The 11,740-nt window shown below is 35.3% G+C and overlaps 1 protein-coding gene across 1 annotated transcript; it reads right to left on the bottom strand.

Moving 5' to 3' along the window:
* Positions 1-1,055: 1,055 nt before the first annotated feature.
* Positions 1,056-1,638, bottom strand: LOC149219947 (uncharacterized). The gene is made up of 3 exons (XM_089382699.1): positions 1,459-1,638; positions 1,267-1,330; positions 1,056-1,153 (listed from the first exon to the last, which is right to left on the bottom strand). Exons 1-3 carry the CDS (start codon positions 1,620-1,622, stop codon positions 1,070-1,072), a joined length of 312 nt encoding a protein of 103 aa, XP_089238825.1. The 5' UTR covers positions 1,623-1,638; the 3' UTR covers positions 1,056-1,069.
* Positions 1,639-11,740: the final 10,102 nt, after the last annotated feature.

Raw genomic sequence — 11,740 nt, 5'->3', positions numbered from 1 at the left:
ATTTAACAACTAAAAGAAAATTATGATATTATAAGAAGGTGTAATATACCTATTGTGATTAACCCACGTAATGTAATTTTAAATTACCAATCAGTTAATCAAACCTGCGTAAAAGTAATTTTAAATTACATATCAGTTACAACTAATTCTTGGCATTGGTTAAATGGATCAGCGAGCACCCTAACAAAAAAAAAAAAAAAAGGAGGAACAGGCAGAGAGAAGAATTCGAGGAGAGAGAGAAGACAGAGAAAGAGGTTAAGTCTGGTAGAGACCAGATAACCCAGCACAGGGGTGCATGTGTCTTGTTGAGGGCTGTAGGCCTGCAAGACTGGTGCATGTGTCTTGCTGAGGGCTGTAGGCCTGCAAGACTGCTCGGGGGGAGAATCCAGTGTGAAGTGGATCTCATGGTTGGGAGGATAAGAGCAAAATCATTGCAGGTGAAGTCCTGAAGAAGACACGACGGTAGCAGATTGCCAGGTATGCATTCCTAAAGAGCTCTGACTTGAGTAACAGATGAAGATAGCATACAGACAGGTTCAGGTATTTATGTTTCTTTATCTGGTTATTAGATGCTACAGTTATCTATTAATCCTTTTAGACATTAAACAATGATAGTTGTAGCGGTTATATATGGTTAATGCATATAGTCTATCCTGCAGAACTAGTTTTCGTGATTAAATTCATCGCTGTAGAAACTAGAGTGTTTAAAGAAAATGCCAGATTAAGACTAAACCCTGAAGCGGTTAAGAGACCGCAGAGTACATTAATGAATAGAAATGTATGAATGCATGAATGGAATCATTGGCTACGAACGTGGTCAAATAACCCGTCTCAGAAAGTTACAGTTCTTAAATAATAAAAAGAAACAGTCATGAAACGGTGCTCAGACGGGTGTCATTACTGTATGAGTCACAAAGATACTTCATGGAAACCATAGTGCAGGGCCGAGGGCTTTTAATAAACAATAACATTGTGAATGTAAAAGTATTCGGAACGGCCGTGAGGGTTATGCTCACAGCTAAAACCCAGCGGAACGTTTAACCAAAGAAAATATCACATAGCTAAACCCTCAGGGTTTCACGAGATACAGGTCTGGCATGGGGAGGGGCCGCCTGTAAATCGCAACCAGGGCTTGAACAAATAACATCCAGACCTGAGAACACATGAATAACAAGACATAAGTCTCGTTTCGGCCTGTGGAAACCTCCATTCCACTTAACGACAGATACCCTCTACATGACAACGCTTACAAGAATGATGACTCACCCGGAATGACCGTGGACCAGCACACTCTCCTTGCAGGCAGTAGAAGCTGTAAAGTCCAAACTTCCTGCACAGAAAATACACCATCGTTAACTGGAATAGAGGAAAGCAAAGGATCAATGAGCTACATAATAAATTGTCAAAGTGCAGGACTGTAAACCTGTATATTATTGCTATGAACAGAGAGGTTCATACCCGAGAGAGAGTGGCAGAACTGGTGCGGTGCGGAGGAAGTTCTGCTGAGCTGAGGTTCGCTCTGGACGCAAATGAACTGAGGCCGAAGAACCCGGTGGCTTATATGATGCTGGCCAAACCCTCGAACCAATCTGAGCCCTACAATTAGATGGAATGATCGCCATCGTTCGTATGAGCGGGAAGGCTGGCGCGAAAACCATAGATGTACAACCCTCTGAACGTTCACATGGCAATCACATGGCTTCTTTCCACCTGGCCACAGGATGGGTGAGCTAGATTAACATCCGCTTACCACCGGGTGCAGTGTTAAATGAGCAAGTATTCAATACATTAAGGTTGTTGCATAAGTGCTGGAGCGGGTAAGGTGCAACGTAGCTATACACGCGTGAAAACCAATATGTTGGTAAGCCATAACCTGTTAATACAAAGTGAAATAAGTTTTGCACATGAAATATAATCTTATACCATGGTGTCGAATCCCTTGTGGTCACGGTGGGAAAGTGACTTGTAGGGGTTAGGTAACAACAAAATTTTTATTTATGGTATAAGTTAGGATGTGGTCGTGACAATGTGGTATCAGAGCCAAAGGTTGCAATACTGGTGCCTTTGGGAATTGGTAAGCGGAAAGGATATTGAAGTACACCATCAGTAGGCATTAACTCAGGTATGAGTTTAATCATACGCATATTCATTTATGTCGTACACTACTTTCGGCATGACAGGTGTGATTCATGTTTATAACTTCTTTGAGAAGTAGGTGATGAGTTGTTGCATAACTACGTTCATAACGTTGGATTCCTGATGAGGATAAAAGACAATGAACTTTTGTCACACTTAAGAACAATATTGAACACTCAGTGAGGAAGTGACGATCAACTACCAACTTTTGATTTGCACATATGGCAATAACAACAATGCATATATTGAACTAGATTGAAATTACAATGAACGAAACTTAATAGGCCAATGCATGAATATAACCAGGGGGAACATCCTTGAATAGGATGAAAAATTGTTTTAAAAAGAACATTAGAAGAACCCCTTTAGATATTGAAAACATGCAATGAGTCAAGCAGCGAGACTTGATTTTCATAACTAACTTTTGATTCAGTCTTGTCATGGATGCATGAAGACGATTGGTAGTTGAGATTGGTTAGTGTTGTATGACTAACCCATAGAACTTATATGCATTAATTCAATTGGACTAAGATTGTTACAATTCGTAAACAAGTGAAGGTTGATTGATGTCACATGCATGGAATGTGTGTATGAAGATTTTTACTCTCTCTGTGCTATAGTCTAGTTGTTCATGAGAAGAGTTCTTAATTTTATTCACCATGAGAATGCATGATGAATAGTATATGCTTATGTCCTAATAGTTTTAATGATGATTACCCTCTAATTAAGTGAAATCCATTAGCATGGTATGTGTTTATCATTACTTGTTGAGAGATAAAAACCATTGGAACCTCGATGTAAGGATGGTTGAATTTATCTCTACTATGGGAATGATGGATTTCTTATGCATGTTGCATTCCAGTGTGAAGTAAATTGTAGAGGCATGTGCAGTGGGTAACATTTCTAGGACCTATTCATGGTATAATTACATGTGATAATTATACATAAATGGACTACCTGTGTTAATACAGTTGTCAGTAAACTCTAATTACCTTCCCCAACCATAGATGCTTCCACAGGAAAAGGAAGCAAGGAGAAGGAAGAAGATTGTGCTGTAGGGACAGACGGAAATGGGAAAAAGAAATCGCTAAGTCTGGTGATGACCAGATAAAGCAAGCTTTGAGTGTTAGAATCTTGCAGAAGACTCTTAAGTCTTGGGATGACTAGTTAAGCGCTCGATGTGCATGTGAGTATTCCCTTGACCATGCTTAAGAAGTTGGAAAATGATAACTATAGTGTGTTGCTGTTAATGATCTTCGTAATGTCTCCTTGAAGTCACTATTCTGAAATGGACACATAGTACTGTTATGATAATTGTTGCATCTAGCATCAAGTGGTAACCTTGGTGCGTGTGTGACACTTAGGAGATTATGCTTCTAATTGCATAAGTGGAGCAATTGCTTTCGGTAAGGGTGGTTTAAACTTGTTAGTTATCCATGTTGACCCAAGAATAAGATAAGTGTCTTGTTCACTTACTTGAAGAACATGTATGAAAGTTTTATATGATTTCTTAGTAGAGAAAGTATTTGAATGCATGCAATAAAAGAATGGTTCTTTTATAGATTTTCGTGGTAAAGAAAAAGGGTTAAGGCATGCAGTTAAAGATTGATTGTTTATATGTTTTCTTGGTAAAGAAAATATGATAATGCTTGCAGTAAAAGAATTGGTTATTGCTTCCTAGTAAAGAGAATAGGTAGTTCCTCCTAGTAGGACTACATGTGAGTCTTGTGAGAGAAATGTTTGTCTCTTGTTGTCTTTCTTGGAATAAAATCCTTGCTAAATATAGCCAAAGAATCTTCTTGAGAAAGAGGATGAGGCATATAAATGTCCTGAGGACATAGCATGGAAGGTGGCCAAGTTTTCTTGAATTAAAGTATGTATCTTACTTGATAAAAGCTTCTTGGAATATATATATATATGCTAATTGCATTATGATTCTAGTTAGTGGTTATGCATTACATGCATGTTAAAGGATAACTAAGAATGTGCTTCTAGGCACATAGATATTCATCCCTAAATTCTTGAGGAAAGAGTATATTACATATATACATAAATATAGTCTCATCTTAAGAGTATGCATACTTCATGTATGAAGATGCAGGATTTTATGAGAATTTTTCTCGAAAATAAAAATAGAGGTTCTTTCCTTAAAGACACATTAGAATAGTGTTCATACAAGAACCAAAATCCTTACTTGTTTCATGAAAAGAACTATGTGCATTGAAGTAAGGTAGATGTGTTAGGAGAACACATGTTGCATATTGGTAGCTATTTGACTTTGGAATTATGAGTCTGTGTGTACTTAGAGAAGGTGGTCATGCTAGCTTCCTTGAAAATAATAATCTCTTGGAGAGATTGTCTTGTTGAATGAGCTGTGTTGATTGCTTGATTTTGATACATAAAGGATAAGTAAACCTTGTTTTTGTATCTTGAATTTTTATGCCTAAAGATAGATATCTTTAATAATTTCTTGAAAGGGAATCTTGAGAAATCCTCACATCGGAAGATAGAGAAATGAGGATTAAAATGACTCCCTTAAGAAAGAGGTATGTGGTTTGTCGTATGAAATGATGGTGGTCTTCTAGTGAAGGGAATAAGTGTTGCATACATTAAAGAAGGACTTATATGATAAGCAATAGTATGCACAAAGATTAGTCAATGTGGCATAAGAGTTATGTTCTCGTATGTTAGAGAAATTATGTTTTATTACACTAACGATGCATGACTAAAGCTAGCCATAGTAAACGTAAGATAATACTCCGTTAATGATGATTTGAGATGATTTGAAGTGGAACAACAGACTATGGCAAAATTGGAAATGTTGAGGGTATTAACTCAACTGTTGTTGACATTTATACATTAATGAGTATTTGCATATGTTTTATACATGACAATATTATATGCATGAACATTCTGGGAAATGGCATACGTGTTAATTGATGCATATTTATAACTTACGTTGCTGATGGGATTAAGTAGTGGTAGCTTAATGGCAACAAGAAAACTCATCACATAAATTGCTGCAATGTGAAATGCAGTTATAAATGAGAAAGAATGATGTTATATGATATGCATGAATTATGCTACTTGGAAAATTTGCATGCATACAACATGGATGATGGATATGTTTCCCATCAAACTTGATGTTGTGGACCCATGACGGGGGTTAAGTGTAAATGCATGGTATACATGCATGTTTGTTATGCTAATGATAATGTTCATATGGTTCATTGTGTAAATTACTATGAGAAAAAGTAATAAAAGAGAAATTTAACATGACAGACAGTTGTGGATACTTGGGTTGATGACAGTTACCTGCCCAGAGGGGTTGATGGTACTTGTCTGCCCGGATGATGAAAGGCTGGAATGCCTTGGGTTGATGACAGTTACCTGCCCAGAGGGGTTGATGGTACTTGTCTGCCCGGATGATGAAAGGCTGGAATGCCTTGGGTTGATGACAGTTACCTGCCCGGAGGGGTTGATGGTACTTGTCTGCCCGGATGATGAAAGGTTGGAATGCCTTGGGTTGATGACAGTTACCTGCCCAGGGGGGTTGATGGTACTTGTCTGCCCGGAGTTGGGTTGATGGAAGCTACCTGCCCAGAGGGGTTGATGGTACTTGTCTACCCAGATTTCCTCTCCCTGGAATTCTTGAGCTGGTTTGCCAGTGGAATTCCATGTTAGACCTGGTAAGGTCTCTATCAAAGAAACTGCTTGGATGTGAAAATGACTCGATTTGGTTGTGAGAACCAGTTTCCATGGGTTGGAAATTCTTTGGTCCAATGTGGACTCATGGCTAAAGGAATTAACTAATCAGCTATATGTTATGCTGAAAATGAATTTTACATATAGTTGTGTAAAATATGTTATGCACATTTAATAAGAAATGAGCTTAGTGCTCAATAAAGAATAAATGGAAATGTTAACTCCTTTATTGTGTTATTAATGTTGTGAACATCTTAGTGGGAGCTAAGACAATTCTTGCTTGATGCAGTGATTGACTGTTTTGATGATTGGAGAGCTAGGTGCTCTTTTGGTACTTCTTGAAGTACTTTACGAGTGTCTTTAGCAAGAATTCGTTCAGTGTGCACGTGAGCAGTGATTTATCATTTGATGATTAGTGTTAGTGCTCTTTAAGTACTTGTAAAAGTACTGTGATTTAGAAAGCACCTAACATTGCACAATTGATTGCTAGTCAAAAGTGTCTCATTTGACTCAAATATAGTGACTAATGTGGTTGAATTTATTAGTCATATATTGCAGGAACTACTTATCATGGAAGGTTGAAGAATTGTCCAACCTCTATTAACAGGCTTACATGAAAGTATTCATGATTTTCAAGCATAAGATGGTAAGTTATGGTAAGTTGACACAGAGAATTGTTTATTATGAATGAATAAGGGCCAGCTGGTGGCGATTAGAAGTTGCATATTTTGCAGTTACAAATGATTATGACTATTGATGCTTATAACTAATGATATTTCTTAAGACTATATCATTACTATTTTATTTGTCATCTTTTCTTGGAATGAAATCTTTGATTTCAAAGAGAAAGGATCACATTTTGTGTGGATTAGATGGTAATACCACGAGTAAAATATCAAGTTCCAACGAAAGATGAACACCGAGGACGGTGTTCCTGTTAAGGGGGGGAGTATGTAATATACCTATTGTGATTAACCCACGTAAGGTAATTTTAAATTACCAATCAGTTAATCAAACCTGCGTAAAAGTAATTTTAAATTACATATCAGTTACAACTAATTCTTGGCATTGGTTAAATGGATCAGCGAGCACCCTAACAAAAAAAAAAAGAAAGGAGGAACAGGCAGAGAGAAGAATTCGAGGAGAGAGAGAAGACAGAGAAAGAGGTTAAGTCTGGTAGAGACCAGATAACCCAGCACAGGGGTGCATGTGTCTTGTTGAGGGCTGTAGGCCTGCAAGACTGGTGCATGTGTCTTGCTGAGGGTTGTAGGCCTACAAGACTGCTCGGGGGGAGAATCCAGTGTGAAGTGGATCTCATGGTTGGGAGGATAAGAGCAAAATCATTGCAGGTGAAGTCCTGAAGAAGACACGACGGTAGCAGATTTCCAGGTATGCATTCCTAAAGAGCTCTGACTTGAGTAACAGATGAAGATAGCATACAGACAGGTTCAGGTATTTATGTTTCTTTATCTGGTTATTAGATGCTACAGTTATCTATTAATCCTTTTTAGACATTAAACAATGATAGTTGTAGATGTTATATATGGTTAATGCATATAGTCTATCCTGCAGAACTAGTTTTCGTGATTAAATTCATCGCTGTAGAAACTAGAGTGTTTAAAGAAAATGCCAGATTAAGACTAAACCCTGAAGCGGTTAAGAGACCGCAGAGTACATTAATGAATAGAAATGTATGAATGCATGAATGGAATCATTGGCTACGAACGTGGTCAAATAACCCGTCTCAGAAAGTTACAGTTCTTAAATAATAAAAAGAAACAGTCATGAAACGGTGCTCAGACGGGTGTCATTACTGTATGAGTCACAAAGATACTTCATGGAAACCATAGTGCAGGGCCGAGGGCTTTTAATAAACAATAACATTATGAATGTAAAAGTATTCGGAACGGCCGTGAGGGTTATGCTCACAGCTAAAACCCAGCGAAACATTTAACCAAAGAAAATATCACATAGCTAAACCCTCAGGGTTTCACGAGATACAGGTCTGGCATGGGGAGGGGCCGCCTGTAAATCGCAACCAGGGCTTGAACAAATAACATCCAGACCTGAGAACACATGAATAACAAGACATAAGTCTCGTTTCGGCCTGTGGAAACCTCCATTCCACTTAACGACAGATACCCTCTACATGACAACGCTTACAAGAATGATGACTCACCCGGAATGACCGTGGACCAACACACTCTCCTTGCAGGCAGTAGAAGCTGTAAAGTCCAAACTTCCTGCACAGAAAATACACCATCGTTAACTGGAATAGAGGAAAGCAAAGGATCAATGAGCTACATAATAAATTGTCAAAGTGCAGGACTGTAAACCTGTATATTATTGCTATGAACAGAGAGGTTCATACCCGAGAGAGAGTGGCAGAACTGGTGCGGTGCGGAGGAAGTTCTGCTGAGCTGAGGTTCGCTCTGGACGCAAATGAACTGAGGCCGAAGAACCCGGTGGCTTATATGATGCTGGCCAAACCCTCGAACCAATCTGAGCCCTACGATTAGATGGAATGATCGCCATCGTTCGTATGAGCGGGAAGGCTGGCGCGAAAACCATAGATGTACAACCCTCTGAACGTTCACATGGCAATCACATGGCTTCTTTCCACCTGGCCACAGGATGGGTGAGCTAGATTAACATCCGCTTACCACCGGGTGCAGTGTTAAATGAGCAAGTATTCAATACATTAAGGTTGTTGCATAAGTGCTGGAGCGGGTAAGGTGCAACGTAGCTATACACGCATGAAAACCAATATGTTGGTAAGCCATAACCTGTTAATACAAAGTGAAATAAGTTTTGCACATGAAATATAATCTTATACCATGGTGTCGAATCCCTTGTGGTCACGGTGGGAAAGTGACTTGTAGGGGTTAGGTAACAACAAATTTTTTATTTATGGTATAAGTTAGGATGTGGTCGTGACAGAAGGTCATCAACTCCACCCTAGAAGATCAAAAGTATCTCTTTGTTTTAACTAGCTCAAAGAAGAAAATTAATATAGCCAAGATTAGAACGAACTCTCATGAGCTCCATAGTGAAATCGGTCGTTGGGAAATTCCTAAAACACCATGGATGGAAACGTTCTAACATCTTTGTGAGAATATGAACATCGAGGATGAAAATCACTTCCTCGTAGAGTGCCCCATGTACAACCACATTAGATCTTAGTTTCAAAATCTTTGTTGCAAAATTGACCTTCCTAGCCTAGGCTTCTCTCCAAGCTTTTTGAGCATAGGAATAAAATCTTAAACCAAACTAAATAATTCATTTCTTTACGTATGATAGACCAACGTTTGGTCTCAGTTAACCATCAGCATCATCATTAATTATAAAAAATATAATTAAAAATATTTTATTAATGATGTATAAATTTACTTTTTTTTATGGATGTTACACCATATTAAATATGGTAATTCTGAAAATCCATAACCACCTTAAATTTTCATGAACATTTAAAAAAAGAGTTATCTATATATATATATATATATATATATATATATATATATATATATATATATATATATATATATATAATTAAAAATATTTTATTAATGGTGTATATTTTAAATGTCAAAATATTTTAGTTTAAATGGTTTGGTGAATAGTTTGTTTCTTCATTTCCATGGGTTTAAGTCTTTGGAGACATGTTGTAACTGACTCATTAGTGGTATTTATGAAATAGTTGTATTTAGTGTGATAGTAGAAACCAGACTAAATGAAATTACCGAAAAATTCTCTTTCAAATAATGTATATTTTCAAATAAATAATTGAATGTTGTTGACATAATTTGAAATAGATAATTGAATGTAGTTGAAATAGAGATATTCTAAAAAAAAATATCAGGTTTAATATTAAGCCCTTCAAAATAAATAAATAATATAAAAATTAAAAAAAAAAAAAAATTATATCTTATTTTTTAAAGATTTATGTACGTATGATTATTAATACTTAAATAAATTATTGCCACCAAAAAAATTCTCTTTCAAATAATGTATATTTTCAAATAAATAATTGAATGTTGTTGAACATATTTTGAAATAGATAATTGAATGTTGTTGAAATAGAGATATTCCAAAATGTTTTTATCAAGTTTAATATTAAGCCCATCAAAATAAATAAATAATATAAAAATTAAAAAATATTATTTTCTATATCTTATATTTTAAAGATTTATGTACTTATGATGATTAATACTTACTTAAATTAAATTATCTTTCAAATAATGTATATTTTCAAATAAATAATTGAATGTTGTTGACATATTTTGAAATAGATAATTGAATGTTGTTGAAATAGAGATATTTCAAAATGTTTTTATCAAATTTAATATTAATCCCGTCAAAATAAATAAATAATATAAAAATTAAAAAAGATTATTTTCTGTATCTTATTTTTTAAAGATTTATGTACTTATGACTATTAATACTTAACTAAATTATTGACACGAGATGTCAAATGTAAATGTTTAACATTTAACAACTTTAATCTAATTGTAATGTTGACTCAATAAATAATAGAAAGTTAAAGTAAAAATTGTAAAGCGTAAGCATTTAAATGTTGGCTCAATTAATAATAGAAAGTTAAAGTTAAAGTTAATTTGTTATATTTTAATTTTGTTAAATAGACTTTGTTACAATACCATGGGCCAATACCATGTGCCAAAAAACCATAACTTATTTCACAATCAAAATATTTCATAACAATATGCTATCATTTTTAACCATGGATATTCACTCCCACTTTATCTGAAAGGAAAAAAGTTGTAATTACTTTTAAAATATATCTAAACCCTCTACCCTCAAGATTACTAGAAAAATTTCCATAGAAGTTAAATCAAGATTATAATAAAATTAAAAATGATAAACTTTTACATATAAAGATGTGAAATTTATATAATATTGGCAAAGCTTACTAGAAGCTCACTAATCCTTAATATGCAAACTATAAAATATTTATTGATATTTATAAAATTATTCAAATATAAATTATTTTTTATATACTTTCTATATAACGTTGGTAATTATTAAATTAAAATAATTTTATATTGTAAAATTTGAAAATTTCTATATAATATTGGTGATTATTAAGTTAAAATAATTTTATATTGTAAACTTTGGAAATTGGCCCTTTTTTTTTAATCTTGGACAATTAGCCTACTTACAAACAATAACCCTTAAAAATTTTCAATTCCATCTCCATTACTAAATACTATTCAATATCAGTTATAAATTTAAAATTGTTAATCAATATCATTAACCACTTAGCAATTCAGAATACAACTTCAATAAGTTCTCTAAAACACTTAGAAAAACTACCTACTTCCATAGCAAAAAGAGACTTCTCAACTTCCTTCACCAAGTCACCCTGTTGTTCCCCATCTGTACCCAAATTTAAGGCCTATCTCCTCTCCTGAAAGGGATAAATTCCAACACAGGCCTCATGATTAAGCCATCCAATCGTCATTTTAGTAGAAAATTTGAGCTGGGATGTCCAGCACACGCCTCGTGATTAAGACATCCAAGGTTATAAAGCCATGCACCCAAATAACTGAATATCGAACATACAGTTAATGAAAACAAACAAACATATACCGGTGACCTAATTGATTTTTCTGATAGACTCAACTGTCAGATTAATATGATGCTGCTGAAATGGTAGAGAATCGATAGATAAGAATATACTGAAATCATCTCTGACGATACTAATAGGACTGCTTGTATTTTTCTTTAAGTGGCAATCAATAAATACCCCCTCAGTTGATAGATGGCCAAATACCCCCACTCAGTGACACCAGCGTGACAGTATCCCAGTGTTCAATTGATTGCATCATATTTTAACACATACACCGTCTTATTCGGCATGCTATTGATCAAATGGCATATA

Source organism: Pinus tabuliformis, chromosome Q, assembly GCF_031772625.1.
Source record: "Pinus tabuliformis cultivar Carrire ecotype Pingquan chromosome Q, CPIR1, whole genome shotgun sequence".
NCBI lineage: Eukaryota > Viridiplantae > Streptophyta > Pinopsida > Pinales > Pinaceae > Pinus > Pinus tabuliformis.
Note: the sequence above shows the minus strand (reverse complement) of the source record. Positions and strands in the feature narration are given on the sequence as shown.

Bases quoted from the DNA above. Each gene is read 5' to 3' on its own strand.
- LOC149219947 (XM_089382699.1), bottom strand. From the start codon at position 1,622: ATGGCGATCATTCCATCTAATTGTAGGGCTCAGATTGGTTCGAGGGTT. The intron at 1,331-1,458 runs GTATGAACCTCT...TTTTCTGTGCAG, and splicing joins GTTCTGCCACTCTCTCTCGG to GAAGTTTGGACTTTACAGCT. The intron at 1,154-1,266 runs GTGAGTCATCAT...ATGTGTTCTCAG, and splicing joins CTGGTCCACGGTCATTCCGG to GTCTGGATGTTATTTGTTCA.